The sequence below is a fragment of the Mesoplodon densirostris genome, chromosome 14 (genome assembly GCF_025265405.1).
Source record: "Mesoplodon densirostris isolate mMesDen1 chromosome 14, mMesDen1 primary haplotype, whole genome shotgun sequence".
Taxonomy (NCBI): Eukaryota; Metazoa; Chordata; class Mammalia; order Artiodactyla; family Ziphiidae; genus Mesoplodon; species Mesoplodon densirostris.
Window position 1 is genome coordinate 41,752,082 of NC_082674.1, and position 23,800 is coordinate 41,775,881.

Sequence of the window (23,800 nt, forward strand, 5' to 3'; positions counted from 1 at the left end):
GGCCAGGGCTTCCCTGGTGGCGCAGTGGTTGAGAGTCTGCCTGCCAATGCAGGGGACACGGGTTCGAGCCCTGGTCTGGGAAGATCCCACATGCCGCGGAGCAACTGGGCCCGTGAGCCACAATTACTGAGCCTGCGCATCTGGAGCCTGTGCTCCGCAACAAGAGAGGCCGCGATAGTGAGAGGCCCGCGCGCGCACTGCGATGAAGAGTGGCCCCCGCTTGCCACAACTAGAGAAAGCCCTCGCGCAGAAACGAAGACCCAACACAGCCATAAATAAATAAATTAATTAATTAAAAAAATATTTTTCAAAAAAAAAAAAAAGAAATAATGAGGCCAGTTTGTCTTTACATTAAAATGCCCCAGTTTGTGACATCCATATATATTTGATGGTGGGAGTGTTCAACAGTACAATTTTCCTGAAGGACAACTCTGCAATAAATACAATGGTTCTGCTTATAGGAATGTATCTTCCTAAAAATATATATTAATATATGTGAAACATTATTTTTATAAGATTAAAATTTTTTATTGGTTTGTAATACTAAAGATTCTGAAACAATTAAACAAAATATCTGCCTTTAGGGAATGGTTTGCTAAATTTTAGTATATATATGCAGTAGGATCCTATGAGGCAAATATGAGATTATATGCTCTAAAGTGGCAAGATGCCCAAAATATATTAAATAAGAATAATCAAGTTGCAGAATAGTATGTTTCATATAAAAACATAAAAACATTTTGTCTTTTTAAAGAACGTTCAAGTGTGTCAGCATATACAACTATTTACACATACATATAAAGGAAAAGAAATATATATGTATATGCATAAAAGTAAAGATTAGAATTTAGACACCACAGTAAAAAGATTGGTCATATTATAGGCAGCTTTTACTTTTTATTCTCATCATTGTATTTAAAATGTTCAATAAGTAATTTTATGATCTAAGAAAATAGAATTTATTAAAAATATGGTCTTTTTCCGTAAAGTAAATAGAGACATAGAACAACAGATAAAATTCAACTCCCTCTGAACAGCCTGTCATAAAATATTATTGGCCTTGTGGACCCAATTCTATGCATCACTAATCTATTGAATCCAGTTTATGTCTAGACAGTTAGAAGAATCAAAAAAAAAAAAAGCCAGTAAATAAAAAGAGAGCAGTTAAATAACAAATACAGTTTACTGAAGAGAAAGTTCATTGAAAAGCTAGTTAATCATGAAGCTGATGGCTGCAGTATGTTCCTCACATAATAATGAACAATATCTGTTGCAATTTCAAATACCAAAAAGCACCCCCAACCACTTCATTTATCCAACACCCTTCACAATAGCCAGTTACAAATAACCAACTAACCACTGGTTGTGAATTAGGCACTGGTGGGAGAGCTAGAATTTACTATTTTTTCTTCCTACATGTGAAATTTCTCTGCAATGCCTGTCTTTTAAAGATCAAATGAACTCAGTTCTGAAGCCTACATGGCAGGCTGTCTGACCTTACTTCACATGTAAGTGCTAAAATTTCAACCCCATTTCTCTGCTGATGCCCTGTGGGATATGGAGCTCCCAAAGCCTTGCCTTTACTGCTAATTAACAATAATGAACAGGATGACATACTTTTCCTTTGAACACTTCTGTCGGGAAGATATCCAACTGGCAAGAGATACAAGCAATAGACGAATTCCCTTCCCCCCCACCCCCAATTTACATGCTGAGATACACAGAGACTATCCTGCCTTTTGGTTAAAAAAAAAAAAAAAAGTAGGTCGAGCTGTCTAGGTTTTATGCATTGGCTTTAGAACCTGTGGAAAGGATGAAAGTTTTTTCTCCAGCCAGTTTCCAGAGCATTGCAGGTTATTTTTATATTCATCTACACATACCACTGATACTCTTGTGACAGTTATTAGTTTAGTCCCACATTTAGGCACAACTCAAAAAATAACAATGATACCTATAATTCCACCCATTAGAAGAATTTTAAAACAAGTATCATGTGCTATGTCATGGCACTCTATTATTATTTAGTGCATTGTGTTGAGGGACACAGAAGTTCTAGCTTGTGCCCAAGCTTAAGGAATGTCATAGTGTAATACACAGTAAAGACTCACTAATTTAGGATTGGTAATTTGGATTGTATGATCATTTGAAAACGTAGCTGGGCTAGCTGGAAATTTTCCTTTGCACCAAAGAAAAATGGGGCTTTGCAGTCAGAACAGTTACTTACTAGCTATGTGATTTGGGTCAACTATTTAAAAATGCAGTTTGCTCATCTGTAAAATTGAGATAATAATTCAAACCTCAATGGGTTATTGTGAATATTAAATGAAATATAATTTTTATGCAAAGTGTTCAGTGTTTGGTCCATAGTAAGCATTCAGTACATGCTAAATAGAATTGTTTAGCTATTATTCTTACTAAGCCAACAAACAGAGGAAGCCTGATTTCAAAGGGAGGGTTTAACCCTGCTTAAGATAATTAACTGTTAGAACTTTCAAGATTTAATATATATTAATTAAAATATTTTAAAAACTATTTTAATAAATGGAGAATCAATTTCACCTCCATCATTTTAACAAGTGTCACAGTAAGAGAAGAAGAAGGAAAAAAAAAAAAGATGGTCAAATTGCCAGGGTAGTAGAAGTTAATTACCTTCCACAACCCTAATCAATTAGGATTGATTACCACAGGAGGTTTTTGTTTGTTTTTTTCATTCACTCTCCAATTGGATTAATCATCTCTCATCAAGTCAGAATGAAGGGAAATATATCACAGATGTTTTTATATAAGTACCCAAAATTATACAGACAGCAGATAAGAAGCATACTGAATCTCAGAGAACTGACTACTTGTTTGGAATATTTGAGCCTGGAAGTGGGGCTGATCAATGGTCTAACGTGAGAGAAGTCTTCCTTCCCTGAGAAATATACCATGTGGATAATGAGTCCATTTCATGATAGGCCCCAGCACTCTGGCCTCTGCCTTGAGTGTGCAAGCCTCTGTAGGTTGTAAAAGGGGAGCCCAGAAGAGTGTCACATGCTTTCACCAATACCCTTTGGGAGTCTCCCTCATACTGGGCTCCAAGGAGAGCACTCCTCATGTGAGTTCTTGTACCACAGTGGAAATTTACCAGCAAGAGGGGAAGGGAGGCCACAAGCCAAAAAGGAAGGCTCCATTCACTCATGCCTGCATTCCTTCATCAATAAATATTATTACTATGTACTCATGAGCACTGTGCTACTGTCTGAAAATACAGAGATGTAAAGATACATAGTACATGGTAACTGACCTTGATGAGTTCACAATTTAATGTGCTGAAAGGACACATAAGGAAATAACCATGACTATGGTAAGTAATATAATAGAATTAAGAACAAAGTGCTAGGACTTCCCTGGTGGCGCAGTGGTTAAGAATCCGCCTGCCAATGCAGGGGACACGGGTTCGAGCCCTGGTCCATGAAGATCCCACACGTCGCAGAGCAACTAAGCCCACGCGCCACAACTACTGAGGCTGCCCTCTAGAGCCCACAAGGCACAACTACTGAGGCCACATGCTGCAACTACTGAAGCCCATGCATCTAGAGACCGTGCTGAGCAACAAGAGACGCCATCGCAATGAGAAGGTCGCACACCACAACAAAGAGTAGCCCCCGCCACACACCCTCCCCCGGCTTGGCGCAATTAGAGAAAGCCCATGCAGAGCGATGAAGACCCAACGCAGCCATAAATAAATAAATAAATAGAACAAAGTGCTGTGTTAGTACCAAGAAGCACATGATTAGTTATTCCCTAGGGGACCAAGGAAGGGTTCACAAATTTATGAAATATATGATCCAGGCCTTAAAGATGAATAGAAACTCACCAGACTAGAAAAGAGAGGAAGGCAAGCAGGAGTGAGAGGAAATAGGAATATTTCAAAGAAAGAAATGAGCATGAACAGAGGCACTTTGGAGGTCTATCTTTGCTGACTGTCATTTCACTATTGGTACAAATATTTTTTGAAAATTGTTCTCTGCCTTTAAAATTATGTACACCCCAAATTTACAAATCAAACTAATTACAAAAGCTAACTAGCTAAATACAAAATGTTTGAGGCAACTCGTCAACCAGATAACTTTCTATGTGCTTATTTAACTAGAGAAAATAGTTTATATAGCTGATGTCTGGAAAGCTCAGTAATTCAAGTGATGTATGGTATGCTCAAAGCTGAGGTTGTTTGACTTTTCAGAGCTGCATTAAACAGACCACAGGCAGAGTTGTGGGGTGTAACCAGAAGAGGGATTGCCCCCTATACCTTTACCTGCACCACACACATAAGGCCCAGAGGTTAAGCACATCGACTTAGGAGTCAGACTGCCAGAGTTCAAATCCTGGTTTTGCTTACTAGCTGTGTGACCTGTGCCTCCTTTCCTCATTAACTAAATAAGGATAGTATTTTTTACTGTAGGGTTTTTATGAGTATTAAATGGATAACAAATGTAAAATTAGAACAGTCATGTGATTATTGGTTGCTTTTATAAATGTCACACTTAAAACCTTTGTGTTTCTACAGCAGGAAGGTTTGTAATATCAGCCTATGCCTACATTCTGTGACTAATATGTCATAAGAATAAAATGTATCCATTAAATTCTAAGATACTTGAGGTCAAAAGACACGCCTCAGTCAACTGTATTGCAAGTGCCTTGAAAGGTGCTTTAAAAAAGTCTATCATACAGAGTGAAGTAAGTCAGAAAGAGAAAAACAAATACTGTATGCTAACACATATATATGGAATCTAAAAAAAAAAAAATTTGTTCTTAAGAACCTCGGGGCATGACAGGAATAAAGACGCAGACATAGAGAATGGACTTGAGGACACGGGGAAGAGGAAGCTGGGACGAAGTGAGAGAGTGGCATGGACATATATATACTACCAAATGTAAAATAGCTAATGGGAAGCAGCCACATAGCACAGGGAGATCAGCTCAGTGCTCTGTGACCACCTAGAGGGGTGGGATGGGGAGGGTGGGAGGGAGATGCAAGAGGGAGGGGTTATGGGGATATATGCATATGTATAGCTGATTCACTTTGTTATACAGCAGAAACTAACACACCATTGTAAAGCAATTATACTCCAATAAAGATGTTAAAAAAAGGTTTGTTAAATACGTATATTAAAATGAGATTATGTCTGAATTGGAGTGCGGAACAGCTGGAGATAGAGCCGGAAATTAAGCCCAGATTTTGCATTCATTGCAGGTCCAGCTAAGGAGTTTTTGGCTTTTGAACTATTTGCATTGTAGGCTAGTGGTTCTCCAACAGAATGAAGGCATGGTGCACCAGAATCTTGCCTCGAGATACCAAACTATAAAGAGGCAACATAATGAATTTGAGACATGCTAGCAGTTAGCTCAGATTTGCATCTCTAACTCACACTTAACAAGTTAAATATAAACCAACTTCTCCTAAAGGAGACCATGCCCTTGACCGGAGCAGCACTGAGCTATTTATTGCCCCTGAACATTTTCAGAATGCACACAGGCAGTTTAAATTGGCAGAGCTTCTAGAACCAAAAGATTATTTCAACAAATATTTATTGCTCATTTGCTAAATTCCAGGCTCTAGCTGGACTCTGGGAATACAAAGGTGCACAAAATAGATGGAAGTCACCGCCCTGACACTGCAGCTCAGCATCACATTTTTCATCTTAAATAAAGGATCTGCCATCGTAACTTAAACACTTTAATTTGAACCCTAAATTTTGCCTGGTTCACAAAATTGCCACCAAAAACAGAAGAAAGTACAAGGACTACGAAAAAGTGATACAGGGTTTTGGGGCCGATTCTTTTCCAGACAACTGACTTTGCTTTGTCCAGGAGAAGTAAATTACTAAGTGTCTATGTATACAATTCTGAAAAACTGTAAGTCAGTTTCTCCCCATACTGTAAATAAACTTTGGGAAAAAATAGCTAATGAATATTATGGAGGGACTTCAAATTGATAGTCTGAACGGGGAGTTCATGCCCATCCCTGAACAGCCTTGGGGGCAAGTGAGGAGTTGAGACACAGTCTTACAGAGCAGAGGGGGAAGAGGAGGAGTGATGGGTTGAGTCTCAGGCTCTGTGCCGCACTCTCCCTGCTTTTGTTCACTTAGGAGCTTTTTTGCCTCTAAGTGAGCACAATTACTGATAGAGCTGGCTGAATATTATCAGTCAGATATGTCCTGAACTCAAAGAGGTGGAGAGACCCACTGCCATGAAACATTTAGAACCAGAGGTTGAAATAACCAAGTTTTTACTTTACAACAATCGTTCTGGTGGCAGTGCAGAGTTGAATTAGAAAGGAGAAGAACCTTGTGAGCAGAGAGATCAGTTTGAAGTCTGTGCAACGGTTCAAGAAGAGGACATTCACTTAACTCAAGAATAATGGGAGTCAAAGAAAGTAGATAAATTCTAAAGCTCTGTTAAGCACTTGAAATGTGGCTAATGGAACTGAAGAACTGAATTTCAAAATGTATTTAATTGTAATTAAGTTAGATATAAATTTAAAACTGATAGTTGATTCAATTATGGAAAACTTTTAAGTATGTTTACGATGATTCAGCTGTGTGAATCTATGCTTCCAGTGGGAAATTTTATAAAATATACAGTATTTCTGATGCAAATTTAGATTCTGAATTGAGAGGCACTATAAGTGTAAAACACACATTAGATATCAAAATTTAGCATGAAATAATAATATAAAACATAGTAAAATGTATATTGATTATATGTTAACATAATACTTTGGATATTTTGCTTATTGCCTCGAAGAGATTATTTTATTCAATATTGATTAAATAATCATCGTTACTAATTTAAATGTGTATAATAGAACACTTTACAGTTCACAAGTCTCTTTTTTTATGTTCTTTTTTTTTTTGCGGCATTGGGTCTTTGTTGCTGCACGCAGGCTTTCTCTAGTTGAGGCGAGCGGGTGTTACTCTTCGTTGTGGTGCACGGGCTTCTCACTGCAGTGGCTTCTCTTGTTGCGGAGCATGGGCTCTAGGCGTGCGGGCTTCAGTAGTGGTGGCTCACGGGCTCTAGAGCACAGGCTCAGTAGTTGTGGCGCACGGACTTAGTTGCTCCATGGCATGTGGGATCTTCCCAGACCAGGGCTTGAACCCATGTCCCCTGCATTGGCAGGCGGATTCTTAACCACTGCACCACCAGGGAAGCCCTTTTTAAATTCTCTATCTTAAAAACCTATCATTTGTCCACATTCTTACAAATACTATGCAGATAAGAAAGTTAAAACTGCAAAGGGAAGAAATGGAGATATACCAAGATGGAGAAATAACCAAGAAACACTAGTCACGTTGGGACAAAGTATGTTTACTATAAATAATCTAAGCTACCTGGTAACCAGGGTCCCAGCTGGCTTTTTCATTCATTTATCTAACTAATATTTATTGAGATAAGTAATAAGTGGTGAGGTCATTTATTTTTATATCCACAGAACCTTGAACATAGGCTTGGGCCATATTAGTTGCTCAGAAAATATTTCTGGACAGGCTCCTAGCATATACTGACATAAATGATGAAAAGCCACATTTCTACACTATATTATTTTTCTTATTAGTCATCATTATTATAAATTTCATTCTATGCCATCAGAAAGTTTACCGCTATTTGAAAAAATGGACAGGTCTGAAATGACTAGAGAACAATTCAAGATAAAAGTGAGTTACGAGGGACTTCCGGGTAAGATGGCGGAAGAGTAAGACGCGGAGATCACCTTCCTCCCCACAGATACACCAGAAATACAGCTACACGTGGAACAACTCCTACAGAACACCTACTGAACGCTGGCAGAAGACCCCAGACCTCCCAAAAGGCAAGAAACTCCCCACATACCTGCGTAGGGCAAAGCGGAGAGATCCCCACACAGAGGATCAGTGCCGAGCGGCACTCACCAGCCCGAGAGGCTTGTCTGCTCCCCCGCCGTGGAGGGCGGCGCTGGAGCTGAGGCTCGGGCTTCGGTCAGAGCGCAGCGAGAGGACTGGGGCTGGCGGCGAGAACTCAGCCTGAAGGGGGCTAATGTGCCACAGCTAGCCGGGAGGGAGTCCGGGAAAACTCTGGAGCTGCCGAAGAGGCAGGAGACTTTTTCTTCCCTCTTGGTTTCCTGGTGCGCAAGGAGAGGGGATTAAGAGCGCCGCGTAAAGGAGCTCCAGAGACGGGCGCGAGTCGCGGCTGAAAGCGCCGAGCCCAGAGACGGGCGTGGGACGCTGGGGCTGCTGCTGCCGCCGCCAAGAAGCCTGTGTGCGAGCACAGGTCACTGCCCACACCGCCCTTCCGGGAGCCTGTGCAGCCTGCCACTGCCGGGGTCCCGGGATCCAGGGGCAGCTTCCCTGAGAGAACGCACGGCGCGCCTCGGGCTGCTGCAACGTCACGCCGACCTCTGCCGCTGCAGGCTCGCCCCGCACTCCGTGCCCCTCCCTCCCGCCCGGCCTGAGTGAGCCAGAGCCCCCGAAGAGGCTGCTCCTTTAACCCTGTCCTGTCTGAGCGAAGAACAGACGCCCTCCGGCGACCTACATGCAGAGGCGGGGCCAAATCCAAAGCTGAGACCCAGGAGCTGTGAGAACAAAGAAGAGAAAGGGAAACCTCTCCCAGCAGCCTCAGAAGCAGCGGATTAAAGCTCCACAATCAACTTGATGTACCCTGCATCTGTGGAATACATGAATAGACAACAAATCATCCCAAATTGAGGAGCCAGGAGTCAGTGCTGTGCCTCTGAGGTGGGAGAGCCAACTTCAGGACACTGGTCCACAAGAGACCTCCCAGCTCCACATAATATCAAACGGCGAAAATCTTCCAGAGATCTCCATCTCAACACCAGCACCCAGCTTCACTCAACGACCAGCAAGCTACAGTGCTGGACACCCTATGCCAAACAACCAGCAAGACAGGAACACAACGCCACCCATTAGCAGAGAGGTGGCCTAAAATCATAAAAAGTCCGCAGACACCCCAAAACACACCACCAGACGTGGACCTGCCCACCAGAAAGACAAGATCCAGCCTCATCCACCAGAACATAGGCAGTAGTCCCCTCCACCAAGAAGCCTACACAACCCACTAAACCAACCTTAGCCACTGGGGACAGACACCAAAAACAACGGGAACTACGAACCTACAGCCTGCAAAAAGGAGACCCCAAACACAGTAACATAAGCAAAATGAGAAGACAGAAAAACACACAGCAGGAGAAGGAGCAAGATAAAAACCCACCAGACCTAACAAATGAAGAGGTAATAGGCAGTCTACCTGAAAAAGAATTCAGAATAATGATGGTAAAGATGATCCAAAATCTTGGAAATAGAATAGACAAAATGCAAGAAACAGTTAACAAGGACCTAGAAGAACTAAAGATGAATCAAGCATCGATTAAAAACACAATAAATAAAAAATACTCTAGATGGGATCAATAGCAGAATAACTGAGGCAGAAGAACAGATAAGTGAGGTGGAAGATAAAATAGTGGAAATAACTGCTGCAGAGCAAAATAAAGAAAAAAGAATGAAAAGAACAGAGGACAGTCTCAGAGACCTCTGGGACAACATTAAACGCACCAACATTCGAATTATAGGGGTTCCAGAAGAAGAAGAGAAAAAGAAAGGGACTGAGAAAATATTTGAAGAGATTATAGTTGAAAACTTCCCTAATATGGGAAAGGAAATAGTTAATCAAGTCCAGGAGGCACAGAGAGTCCCATACAGAATAAATCCAAGGAGAAATACACCAAGACACATATTAATCAAACTGTCAAAAATTAAACACAAAGAAATCATATTAAAAGCAGCAAGGCAAAAACAACAAATAACACACAAGGGAATCCCCATCAGGATAACAGCTGATCTCTCAGCAGAAACTCTACAAGCCAGAAGGGAGTGGCAGGACATAATTAAAGTGATGAAGGAGAAAAACCTGCAACCAAGATTACTCTACCCAGCAAGGATCTCATTCAGATTTGATGGAGAAATTAAAACCTTTACAGACAAGCAAAAGCTGAGAGAGTTCAGCACCACCAAACCAGCTTTACAACAAATGCCAAAGGAACTTCTCTAGGCAAGAAACACAACAGAAGGAAAAGAACTACAATAACGAACCCAAAACAATTAAGAAAATGGGAATAGGAACATACATATCAATAATTACCTTAAATGTAAATGGACTAAATGCTCCCACCAAAAGACACAGACTGGCTGAATGGATACAAAAACAAGACCCATATATATGCTGTCTACAAGAGACCCACTTCAGACCTAGAGACACATACAGACTGCAAGTAAGGGGATGGAAAAAGATATTCCATGCAAATGGAAACCAAAAGAAAGCTGGAGTAGCAATTCTCATATCAGACAAAATAGACTTTAAAATAAAGACTACTAGAAGAGACAAAGAAGGACACTACATAATGATCAAGGGATCAATCCAAGAAGAAGATAGAACAATTGTAAATATTTATGCACCCAACATAGGAGCACCCCAATACATAAGGGAAATATTAACAGCCATAAAAGGAGAAATCGACAGTAACACAATCATAGTAGGGGACTTTAACACCCCACTTTCACCAATGGACAGGTCATCCAAAATGAAAATAAATAAGGAAACACAAGCTTTAAATGATACATTAAACAAGATGGACTTAATTGATATTTATAGGACATTCCATCCAAAAACAACAGAATACACATTTTTCTCAAGTGCTCATGGAACATTCTCCAGGATAGATCATATCTTGGGTCACAAATCAAGCCTTGGTAAATTTAAGAAAATTGAAATTGTATCAAGTATCTTTTCCGACCACAATGCTATGAGAGTAGATATCAATTACAAGAAAAGAGCTGTAAAACATACAAACACATGGAGGCTAAACAATACACTACTTAATAACGAAGTGATCACTGAAGAAATCAAAGAGGAAATTAAAAAATACCTAGAAACAAATGACAATGGAGACACGACGACCCAAAACCTATGGGATGCAGCAAAAGCAGTTCTAAGAGGGAAGTTTATGGCAATACAATCCCACCTTAAGAAACAGGAAACATCTCGAATAAACAACCTAACCTTACATTTAAAGCAATTAGAGAAAGAAGAACAAAAACATCCCAAAGTTAGCAGAAGGAAAGAAATCATAAAAATCAGATCAGAAATAAATGAAAAAGAAATGAAGGAAACGATAGCAAAGATCAATAAAACTAAAAGCTGGTTCTTTGAGAAGATAAACAAAATTGATAAACCATTAGCCAGACTCATCAAGAAAAAAAGGGAGAAGACTCAAATCAACAGAATTAGAAATGAAAAAGGAGAAGTAACAACTGACACTGCAGAAATACAAAAGATCATGAGAGATTACTATAAGCAACTCTATGCCAATAAAATGGACAACCTGTAAGAAATGGACAAATTCTTAGAAATGCACAACCTGCCAAGACTGAATCAGGAAGAAACAGAAAATATGAACAGACCAATCACAAGCACTGAAATTGAAACTGTGATCAAAAATCTTCCAACAAACAAAAGCCCAGGACCAGATGGCTTCACAGGTGAATTCTATCAAGCATTTAGAGAAGAGCTAACACCTATCCTTCTCAAACTCTTCCAAAATATAGCAGAGGGAGGAACACTCCCAAACTCATTCTATGAGGCCACCATCACCTTGATACCAAAACCAGACAAGGATGTCACAAAGAAAGAAAACTACAGGCCAATATCACTGATGAACATAGATGCAAAAATCCTCAACAAAATACTAGCAAACAGAATCCAACAGCACATTAAAAGGATCATACACCATGATCAAGTGGGGTTTATTCCAGGAATGCAAGGATTCTTCAATATACGCAAATCAATCAACGTGATACACCATATTAACAAACTGAAGGAGAAAAACCATATGATCATCTCAATAGATGCAGAGAAAGCTTTTGACAAAATTCAACACCCATTTATGATAAAAACCCTGCAGAAAGTAGGCATAGAGGGAACTTTCCTCAACATAATAAAGGCCATATATGACAAACCCACAGCCACCATCGTCCTCAATGGTGAAAAACTGAAACCATTTCCACTAAGATCAGGAACAAGACAAGGTTGCCCACTCTCACCACTCTTATTCAACATAGTTTTGGAAGTTTTAGCCACAGCAATCAGAGAAGAAAAGGAAATAAAAGGAATCCAAATGGGAAAAGAAGAAGTAAAGCTGTCACTGTTTGCAGATGACATGATACTATACATAGAGAATCCTAAAGATGCTACCAGAAAACTTCTAGAGCTAATCAATGAATTTGGTAAAGTTGCAGGATACAAAATTAATGCACAGAAATCTCTGGCATTCCTATATACTAATGATGAAAAATCTGAAAGTGAAATCAAGGAAACACTCCCATTTACCACTGCAACAAAAAGAATAAAATATCTAGGAATAAACCTACCTAAGGAGACAAAAGACCTGTATGCAGAATATTATAAGACACTTATGAAAGAAATTAAAGATGATACAAATAGATGGAGAGATGTACCATGTTCTTGGATTGGAAGAATCAACATTGTGAAAATGACTCTACTTCCCAAAGCAATCTACAGATTCAATGCAATCCCTATCAAACTACCAATGGCATTTTTCACAGAACTAGAACAAAAAATTTCACAATTTGTATGGAAACACAAAAGACCCCGAATAGCCAAAGCAATCTTGAGAACGAAAAATGGAGCTGGAGGAATCAGGCTCCCTGACTTCAGACTATACTACAAAGCTACAGTAATCAAGACAGTATGGTACTGGCACAAAAACAGAAAGATAGATCAATGGAACAGGATAGAAAGCCCAGAGATAAACCCACGGACATATGGTCACCTTATCTTTGATAAAGGAGGCAGGAATGTACAGTGGAGAAAGGACAGTCTCTTCAATAAGTGGTGCTGGGAAAACTGGACAGGGACATGTAAAAGTATGAGATTAGATCACTCCCTAACACCATACACAAAAATAAGCTCAAAATGGATTAAAGACCTAAATGTAAGGCCAGACACTATCAAACTCCTAGAGGAAAACATAGGCAGAACACTCTATGACATAAATCACAGCAAGATCTTTTTTGACCCACCTCCTAGAGAAATGGAAATAAAGACAAAAATAAACACATGGGACCTAATGAAACTTCAAAGCTTTTGCACAGCAAAGGAAACCATAAACAAGACCAAAAGACAACCCTCAGAATGGGAGAAAATATTTGCAAATGAAGCAACTGACAAAGGATTAATCTCCAAATTTTATAAGCAGCTCATGCAGCTCAATAGCAAAAAAACAAACAACCCAATCCAAAAATGGGCAGAAGACCTAAATAGACATTTCTCCACAGAAGATATACAGACTGCCAACAAACACATGAAAGGATGCTCAACATCTTTACTCATTAGAGAAATGCAAATCAAAACTACAATGGGATATCATCTCACACCAGTCAGAATGGCCATCATCAAAAAATCTAGAAACAATAAATGCTGGAGAGGGTGTGGAAAAAAGGGAACACTCTTGCACTGCTGGTGGGAATGTGAATTGGTACAGCCACTATGGAGAACGGTATGGAGGTTCCTTAAAAAACTACAAATAGAACTACCATATGACCCAGCAATCCCACTACTGGGCATATACCCTGAGAAAACCATAATTCAAAAAGAGACATGTACCAAAATGTTCATAGCAGCCCTATTTACAATAGCCCGGAGATGGAAACAACCTAAGTGTCCATCATCGGATGAATGGGTAAAGAAGATGTGGCACATATATACAATGGAATATTACTCAGCCATAAAAAGAAATGAAATTGAGCTATTTGTAATGAGGTGGATGGACCTAGAGTCTGTCATACAGAGTGAAGTAAGTCAGAAAGAGAAAGACAAATACTGTATGCTGACACATATATATGGAATTTAAGAAAAAAAAAGTCATGAAGAACATAGGGGTAAGACGGGAATAAAGACACAGACCTACTAGAGCATGGACTTGAGGATATGGGGAGGGGGAAGGGTAAGCTGTGACAAAGTGAAAGAGCGGCATGGACATATATACACTACCAAACGTAAGGTAGATAGCTAGTGGGAAGCAGCCGCATAGCACAGGGGGATCAGCTCGGTTCTTTGTGACCGCCTGGAGGGGTGGGATAGGGAGGGTGGGAGGGAGACGCAAAAGGGAGGGGATATGGGAACATATGTATATGTATAACTGATTAAATTTGTAAAATAAAATTTAAAAAAAAAATAAAAGTGAGTTACAATAAATGAGGCAATTACTAAGGAGAGGTAATCACTCATCAAGCAACAATTCTCACCACAGACTTTCTTTAAACAACCAACTACCATAATCAATTCTTAGCTAAAGATTCAGAAAACAACATCAATAAAAATATGTAACTTTTCAATAATACAGCCGGTACGTACAGAGTGCTACACTTTTTCTATATTGTAAACAAGAAGTTGGACGACTTTCTTCAGTTATGTAGAAACTAAACTGCACCTCAACTTCACTTTGACTACTGAAAATCTGAGAGTCTATACTCAACCCAAGCCACAATATTTTCAATATATAATTCATGAATTCTTTTATTATTTCAGAAAACATTTCTGAGCACTTGTATTCTAGGCACTGTGTTAATTAATCGCCCCTCACTTCATGTCTTAATCTTCCCTTCAGCCCCTTCTAAAACCTTGTACATTTCAATAGCAATATCATATGGCTTTGAGGTTAACAGTGGTACTATTAATATTAACATGGCAAAAAATCCATCTGTAAAGACTAGGCCACTTAAGTAAAAAATCATTTTATTCCAAGTTATATTTTTAAGAGTATAGTTAATCAAAATTTAAATACGATTATATTTTTAAGTAAAATCAAACATGATCATTTGAAAAAATAGGATAATAATGTCAAATATTCACATCCTCACTGAAATTATATGCCAATCAGATTTTAAAAATTATTGAACTAAAGTGGCATTACACAATTCAGCAAGACTGGAGCACCTTTTAATGTGTGCAACTGACTTTCCAGCTTATTGGTTAATTAATTAAGGATATAAATATAGCTTTTAAATAAGATCAGAGCATAGTTTATACTTGGCTGAGCTTGCAGGTTTATAGAAATTTTCTTGGAAGTTTAATAGATAACCAAAATTTCTAACTTTTACAGATTAAACATATCTGTGATATCATCAGGTTAATTTTTAAGTCAGTTATATTTAAAAACTAAAATCAGACAGTAGTAATAATCTTTCTACAATTGTTGTTTTCCTCTTATATTTCCAATTCTGAAAGAAGCAGAAGAAATGATTTGGGGAAAATCATGATATACTCAAAGGTATGTAAATCATTTGATAAAATAGGCTTTGAACGTCCCAAATCTAAGAACCATTACTAAGAATACTTCTGCTTCTATCAGCCACGGGTATCAGCTTTGGTCCCCACCCACTTCATTTTCCATCCCTTTACTTCCTTCTTCCCTCCCTCCATCCCTTTCTCTCTCCCTCTCTCCCTTTTTCTCAAGCTCTCTCTCTTCCCTTTTTTAATATCTAACTCCTCCTTCTCTTCCTCTTCCATGTACCCAACATTATGGGAAAGAGTTAAAGGTAAACTTTAGAAGTAAAAAGAAAACCACTGGCTTACTTTTGTTTGCAATGTGGAAACATGGAAAAAAGTGGCTTACCTTCATGTAAGCAACTTGCTGAGTCAGTATGGCTGATCACTGCTTGTAGGCAATGAGAGAAAAAGGGGGGAAATGGAAAGTTTTAGTTGGCCAGATTTGGACTAAGACTGGGTCCTAGTAGTTGATATAGGAGTTAGTAGGGCTGACCACAAATGGTGTTTGGTAAGCCCATCCATCTTCAATTTCCTAGTCAAGGACAGGCTAGGATTAAGAAAGAGTTTGAAGTCAGCTAATCCAAGAGGAAGGGTGTTAGAAACAAAAACTGAATCCAGAGTGAATGGCCAGCCAAGACGAAGAGAGGAGAATCAGAAAGAAGGAGGGCCTCACAGAACATCTATCAGAAATCTCTGGCCAGTAAAGAAGCTTTGCAAGATACTGGGCTGGGTTTTTAGGGACAAGTTCCTTTACATATACAAGGACTCTAAGGCACAGTTGATCAGAATTGGAAAGAAATACCCATTCCTGTAGACTAAAACCCTTTGACCATAAAACAAACAGTGGTTTGAGTAATTCAATAACATGGCCCCTTATGATTTGCAAGTGATCATTACAGAACCTTTTCTCAGGGTAAATGTGTAATTGGTTATGGATCAATAAGTAATTTCTTTCAGGAGGAAAAGCTCTTGTTTTCTTTCTTTCTTTCTTTCTTTCTTTCTTTCTTTCTTCCTTATTTATGTATGTATGTATGTATGTATGTATGTATGTATGTATGTACCAAGGCTCTTAAATCAGAATGGAGCAAATACATTTGGAAAGTTGAGATTACTCTAAACAGCAAGATTCCTTACTGCATAAGTTATCTCAGCTGATCACTTACTTATGATGCCATAAAAATCCAGCTGCCTTCAATTCTGATGGTTAGATATTTGCCAAAGGCAGCTAAAATTACTTTCCAATGTTTCCCATTTTGACAACTGCATTTTGAATTTAAAATTTATGATGGTTCAGTAATGGTTGTGCTGAGGTGTTTTGGGGTTTTGTTTTTGTTTTTGTTTTCCAAGATTAGCAATGAATTCAGCTCTTGTGGTCAGTTGTAAACCTTACTGAGTTTACTGGAAATTCTAGAAACCTAACAGAAAACTAAGATTAAGAAAATAAATGAATAAAACTTTGAGAATTAAGACACTGCAAGTTTGTGATAATGTATTTTGGTGTTTGGTGGTTTTCCTAATCATTTTACAATGAGAGCCTGAAGGCCAGTTTCTAACAGGAAAGAACATGTTGACCTAATCAAAGGTCTTCTGAGGCATGGGTGCAGGTAAAGGGAGAACTTGCAAGGATAAACAAAAGCAAAACAAAACAAACTTATGCGATCACATAAGGCAGAAGAGATAAACTATACAAGAATAGAAAGGCAGAAGAAGAGGTTGATATGCTTCTGGACCTTCCAGAAGATAGAGTTTAGACCAAGAACTATGATGATAAGAACGCTTTAGAGTTTTTTGAATATATGACACTTTCCTATGGTTGTTATTTTGATATATCAATAAAATATTAATATCTCTTGATAATGAAAGACTATAATTCTTTGCAAATATTGTGAGTAAATGAGAAGTTAAAGAATTGCAACCACACAAATTAGTAACTCTTTGAAAGCAGAGATATAAGGAAGAGTCCCCAAGCTATGGTCAGTTATGACAACTTTAAAAGGTAAAGAAAGCTTTTCATTCATGAATTATTATTTGACATTAACTAAAAGCTAACTAAATTCTTGTTGGAGGCTTAGAACTTAGAGAAAAAGGCATGGTCCCAGGATATAAATGGCAAGAATCCATTGTATTTTCTTGATGTGTATATATCAAAATGAGTATAAGATGGCATAGAAGTAATCTTTTTGTCTTTTTCTTTCATATCCCCAAATACCTTTAAAGATTCCTTTTCTCCTGTCCATTGCATGTGACTTTAGACAATCCTTTTCTCAGGTGAGAAAAGAAATAAGGACACTGGATCCAGATCTGCTGTCACCAGTATTACAACCTCCTGCTTCCAGCCAGATAGAATAGTATCTACTGGACCACAATGTTTTTTATTAATTTGGCAAGACTGCCTAAACACACCAAGAATAATTCTTTGTGAGCAGAGAATTGAGAGGAATTCACACTTAAAAAGAAAAAAAATCTATTGTCAAGAACATTTTTAACAAGAGTAATAGCTATAAGGTCTTATTACCTCTAGAGTATATTTATATTTTCTGTATATTTTTTGCTGGGGGAAACGTCCAAAAAGCAGAATTATACATTATTTACAAAAAGCTAACAGTAAAAGCTAAAAGCTGAATCTTACTTTAGAAGTACTTACTATATGCAGCTCTAGGTAGTCTCCCAGGCCAGAAGAACTGTCCACTCGCACCAATACAGCTTCTTTCTGAACAGTGCTAAACCCTATGGCCAGTCTGTCTGCTCGTGTACTTGGCCGGTCATTAGGAGGCCACTTATACGTGATTTGTCCACCACCTTTGCTAAAGATATATGTTGTGCCAGCTGGAAAACAAAAACCAAAACCAATTAGTCCAAATACATCAAGGGCACACTTTCCTATGTTTGTTATGTTGACATATCAGTCAAGTATTAAATTTATACCATGGGAGTCATAAATAAATAAAATAAAATAATAAGAGCAAAACCAAAAATAATAAGAGCAAAAACAAAAATCTTAAATGGTGAAGCAAATAAGCAAATAACAGATTTTAATCAAACATGCTCAAGAAAGAGAACAGAGTTTTTTTAAAAAGAAATATCAAGGCAGCTCCATTTTTAATACACTCATTAAATCTACCAGCAGGTGTTTCAGAACAAACGGGAGATTACTGCTTTTTCCACTGAGTTGGACAAGCATGCAATGTAATGGGGCTTTATTTCTTTCTTCCAGTTTAAAAAAAAAGTTTAGTAGGAAACATTGACTTTGGATGCTTCAAAAGGAGCAGAAACATATATCAACTTGTTTTTGAAACAAGAGCTGCATGTAGATGTGGCAGGGTCATACAGCACAGGGCAGGAAATTGCAAGAAGTATGCTATGAATCAACTTTTATGGGGAGAGGGCCTATTCACATATGACACATCATAACTAATGGATGAACAGCCATAAGACCCAACAGGCATGTCAAGAAAATACAGATAATAGATCCCATCTATAGAAGTCAAGTCTTATTTAACAAGCAACATCTACTAGTTGTCAAACTATCCAGCTCCATAAAAAGACCCATTTTTTTTTCCCAAAGCAAATGCTAGTCTTACAGCAATAAGAATAATGTCATAGCCTCATTTGGTAAATGTTCAAATTTTACTTTATGATGGTGATGTCAGTAAATTATCTATCTTGCTCTAAGAAGAGTTTTGTTTCAAACAAATTTCCTAAGCATCCAATGTGTTGAAGTCCTATTTCATTGCACCACTGGCATCTACCTCATTTAATGCAATAAGATTAATTCTTTGAGTAAGAATATTTGGAAGAGACATGCAACGATATATATAAAGGAGAATGAATCCCCCTCCATACTAAAGGGGACCAGAGAAATATTTATTTAGTTATCTCAGGAATAGACCTTAAGGTACAATTTATAGGAGTGTAGCCTTCCAATAACATAGGATGCCAGTACATATTTATTGTGTACCTACTATGTGCCAACATGGTAAGGAAAGCAATAAAACTAAATACTAAAATTTAGGCCACAAAGCATCTTGTGTGTATGGAAATATAGCTTCTACCAAGAGTAAGGGTTATAAGTAAAAGTTGAGTGTACAGCAGTATGTTTTCAAGATGTCTACACATTAAATTTCTATGAACCAAATTTACCAATTAAATGATGTTGGCAATGTCACATTCATGTACATTTAGTTAAATAGCTTATGATATCATTTTTTCTCTCTTTTTATATTTTGGGGCCAATCATTCTTTTTATTCTGTCTGAGACATTTCCATAGGCCCTTGAGAAACTCCAAAGAACTCTGCAATATGCTTAATGTGCCTGACTGGTTATATAGGCCTTGGTATGTAGACCTGACCCAAGAAACATGTCAAGATAATATTGATATAAAAGTGATAAATCAGAATCTTGTTAAAAATGCAGTGGTAGAGAGGTTAGTCATTTTCTTGAATACTAATGCATGAAAGCAGTTTCTCTCTCATGCGAGAATAGGTAAGTTATATTTGATAGGTACTAATCAGTGTGCAAGCAAAGAAAATTCAGAATATACATATTTTTGTATCAGAAATGCCAGAGCCTTCTACAACCATTTATGTTCTACAACATCAGAAGCTTGTTCACCACAATATTAACAAGCAAGCACTATTTGGTAAATCTTCCTCTTGGTAATTTTTGCAAATAATTAAGTATTAAATGTTTCAGAAAAGCCTACATTGATTAAAAAACAGGACAAGAACATATAAAAGTAAAGATTTCTTTAAAAGGAGGATGTGGTGGCGACCTCTGAGTATTAGTACTTGATTGATTTTATTTTTCTCCTTTTAATTAACTTTATCCTCTAATGATTATATATTTCATGTGAATTAAGAAAAATATTCAAGTAGAGATGCTACTTAATAATATAAAACAAATCTAAGAACTCAGATGTCTTCCAGAATCACCAGAGTAAGGTAGTGTTGTAAGGCAACAATATCATATATTACATGATAATTTTTAACATTAAAAATCACTTTCACAATAATTTTTTCATTTCCTCTCTACTTCTGTATGAAAAATAGGGCAAGCATTACTCCCACGTCACATTTCAGGAAATCTAGTCAAAAGGATTAACTTGTTAACTAAAGTTGCAAACTTGGAAGAGCTGGTAGGAAATCTAGTATCCAGATTCAACTACTGTATTTTTTTTTTTTTTTTTTTTTTTTTTTGTGATACGTGGGCCTCTCACTGTTGTGGCCTTTCCCGTTGCGGAGCACAGGCTCCGGACGCGCAGGCTCAGCGGCCATGGCTCATGGGCCCAGCCGCTCCGCGGCACGTGGGATCCTCCCAGACCGGGGCACGAACCCGCGTCCCCTGCACCGGCAGGCGGACTCTCAACCACTGCACCACTAGGGAAGCCCTGTATTTTTTTTTATTACATAATGCTTCTGTTATCATAACAAGACAGTCAAGAAAAAGTTAATTGGGTATATCAGTCTGAATTTATCAAGGCCAACTGTTATCATATTCGAATGTCTCATAACCATAAAGTGACATTTGCACCTCATGATCATATACTGTCCTTTCACCTCACAATGCTTTTTAAAAAATTTAAAAATAACATGTAAATGTGAAATGACAGAACATTTAATATATGTTGATTAACATTTAGTTTAGGGTACACTTCCCAAACTTGTGGAACTATGCAAGTTTCCTGTTGCTGAGGATAATAATTTAGAGGTTTATATTTTCAGTAAGATAAATGTCACAATACAAATACTGTTACTCAAGATTTGATTTCATCTCTATTTCAACCTTTCCAATAAGTGTTAAGACTTGGCAACTAGCATGCCAGTACCTAACTCTGTCTGCCTTACAATGACTTTATTCTGCAGGTTTTGCCAAAACCAAGCAAAAACAAGCGTAACACCATGTGCCAAACAATGCAATTATTCCTAGTGTCCTTTTTTTTCAGATATATCTGAAAATCAATCTCTCTTCTTTCTTCGTTGCATGCACAATAGAGCATTGTATTGTACACATCAGCACAATTCCGTAATAAGCGAGAGAATTAGATGTCCAGCTCCCAACACAGCTCTCTTAACCTACCTCTGTAAGCATCTTGGCTTTAAAAAAAAAAAAAATTTTGCATCAAACTCTAAAAATCTACGTTCTTAAAGCCCTCCTTCCATCGAGATAGAAAATTACAATATATTCTATTTTGGTGACCTTAACAATATGAGAATACTCCCACAATAAAATGTAGTAGATCAGATGACTAAAGTGTCAAAATCTACTTCATTTAACATGCATCATTCTGAACAAAGAAAATTATGTACTTACTGCAGCAGAATAGCTAAGTAATTAAGAATGTAAGCTCTGGACTCAGACAGACCAGGGTTCAAATTCCAACTGTATCATTTTCTAGTTACATGACATTGACTATTGTTGTTAGGCAGTCACTCCCCATTCCTCCCTCCCACCCTGACGCTATTTTCCAAGAGGAAGGAATAATGCTTGGGAGGGAACATAGTGGGGGGCTTCTGGATACTGGTAACATACTCTTTTTTTTTTAATCTGGGTGGGAGTTATATGGCTGGGTTCATGTTGTGAAAATTTATCTAGCTGTACACTTATAAATTATATACTTTTTGCATGTATGTTGTATCTAAGTACACATAGATAAATTTGGAGCTATACTATGGAAAAACGAACTTTTTGGCCAACCTAATACATTTTAAAGAGAATGGATGATGTGTGTATGTGTGTGTTAACAACAGAAAATAACTAACATTGCAACATTGTTGTTTTATTTTAATAAGAGTCTTTAGAAAAGTTTGATTCATTTCAAAGTTGTGTTCAAACCAAATGCCTTGTAAGAAATGGCTTTCCTACATCCCGATTTTTATTAATCTTTTCAGTATTTCATTCCTTGGATTAGCACTTTTGTCACATAAACCCATTCTATTATTATTTACATTCACTAATAGTTGACATTGGGAAGGATATATATATATATTTTTTTTTTTTAAATTTATTTTTGGCTGCGTTGGGTCTTCCTTGCTGCGTGCGTGCTTTCTCTAGTTGGGGCGAGCAGGAGCTACTCCTCATTGCGGTGAGTGGGCTTCTCACTGCAGCGGCTTCTCTTGTTGCGGAGCACGGGCTCTAGGCACGCAGGCATCCGTAGTTGTGGCTCGCAGGTTCTAGAGCGCAGGCTCAGTAGTTGTGGCACACAGGCTCAGTAGTTGTGGTGCACGGGCTTCGTTGCTCCGTGGCATGTGGGAACTTCCCAGACCAGGGCTTGAACCCTTGTCCCCTGCACTGGCAGGCGGATTCTTAAGAACTGCGCCACCAGGGAAGCCCGGGAAGGATATTAGATTGCATCACGTGGGAGCTTTCATTAGAAAAAGAATATTAGTTTGTTGCCATAAAACATCTAGTATGGTAAGATTTATAACATGATACAAAAAATTCACTTTGTTAAATAAAGGGGTAAGTCTACACAAGATGATCTGTCATCTAGCTTCATTTTTTAAATTTTATTTTTATGGAAACATGTTTTACTTTATTATATAAGTGAATTCAATGTGCAGCAATAGTACATCTTAATCATAGTTCCAAGCATTTTATCAGCATGGAAAGGAATGTGGAAGAATGTGGCAGCTTTATTATTTATGCATGTTTCTATATGGCAAGCACTAACACATCAGTGCCATGACTACTAATGGATTTATTGCAAATTAATCTTGACATCCAACATATCACTAAATGTATGGATGACTCAAAGTTAAAGTGGTTTTCAGCAATATTTACATTTAAGCTGTGCATCAAGTCTATATTACTCCTTCCAAACTCATTAACAAAGCTGGCTTCATCAGATGCAAATTTAGCAGTGTCAACATTCTTTACACTGCAGTAAATGTTTGTAAGTATTATGCATGGGCTCTTACTTCTAATGTTCGAACTGCCTGTGATGTTATAATAAATGTATTTTTAGATTTTTACTTAATATCTATTTACATAAAGGGCTCGCTCCCCTCCTTCTTTTTCTTGCCTACCATCTTTTCCCTAAAGGTGTCTACTTAAGCCACACTTGTTTCTGCAAAAGCTAATCTATTCCCTCAAATGGGTTGAACCTTTTTGAAAACAAAAAACAATCAGCATGTACAGGTCTGCTTGATTATTGGTTGCTCTGAATCCTTGGTACGTGAAAAAATAATATAATTCACTTCCGAATAGATTAGCTTCTAACTCATAACATACATATGTGAATAAAAGGTCCTTTTCTGAAAGCCTATAATTCTTCCAGTGTCATCATGTAGCCAACATGAAATATTTAGGCCATTATGATTCTATTAAATGTAACAGGGATATAACACTTTTTTCCACTGAAACTGTGCCAGGCAGTCAGATGGAAATTTAAAGTAAAATATTTATAAACAAGGGGAATTTTTA

At 37.9% G+C, this 23,800-nt stretch overlaps 1 protein-coding gene across 24 annotated transcripts in view; it reads right to left on the reverse strand.

The window, feature by feature from the left end:
• The window catches only part of NRXN1 (neurexin 1), a 1,137,515-nt gene that overhangs the window by 307,899 nt on the left and 805,816 nt on the right, over nt 1-23,800 (reverse strand). For all 24 annotated transcript variants that reach the window (XM_060116684.1, XM_060116683.1, XM_060116682.1 and 21 more), the window contains one exon: nt 18,023-18,204. In XM_060116684.1, coding sequence (XP_059972667.1) covers nt 18,023-18,204 — 182 coding nt within the window. The remainder of the gene's footprint in view (nt 1-18,022; nt 18,205-23,800) is intronic.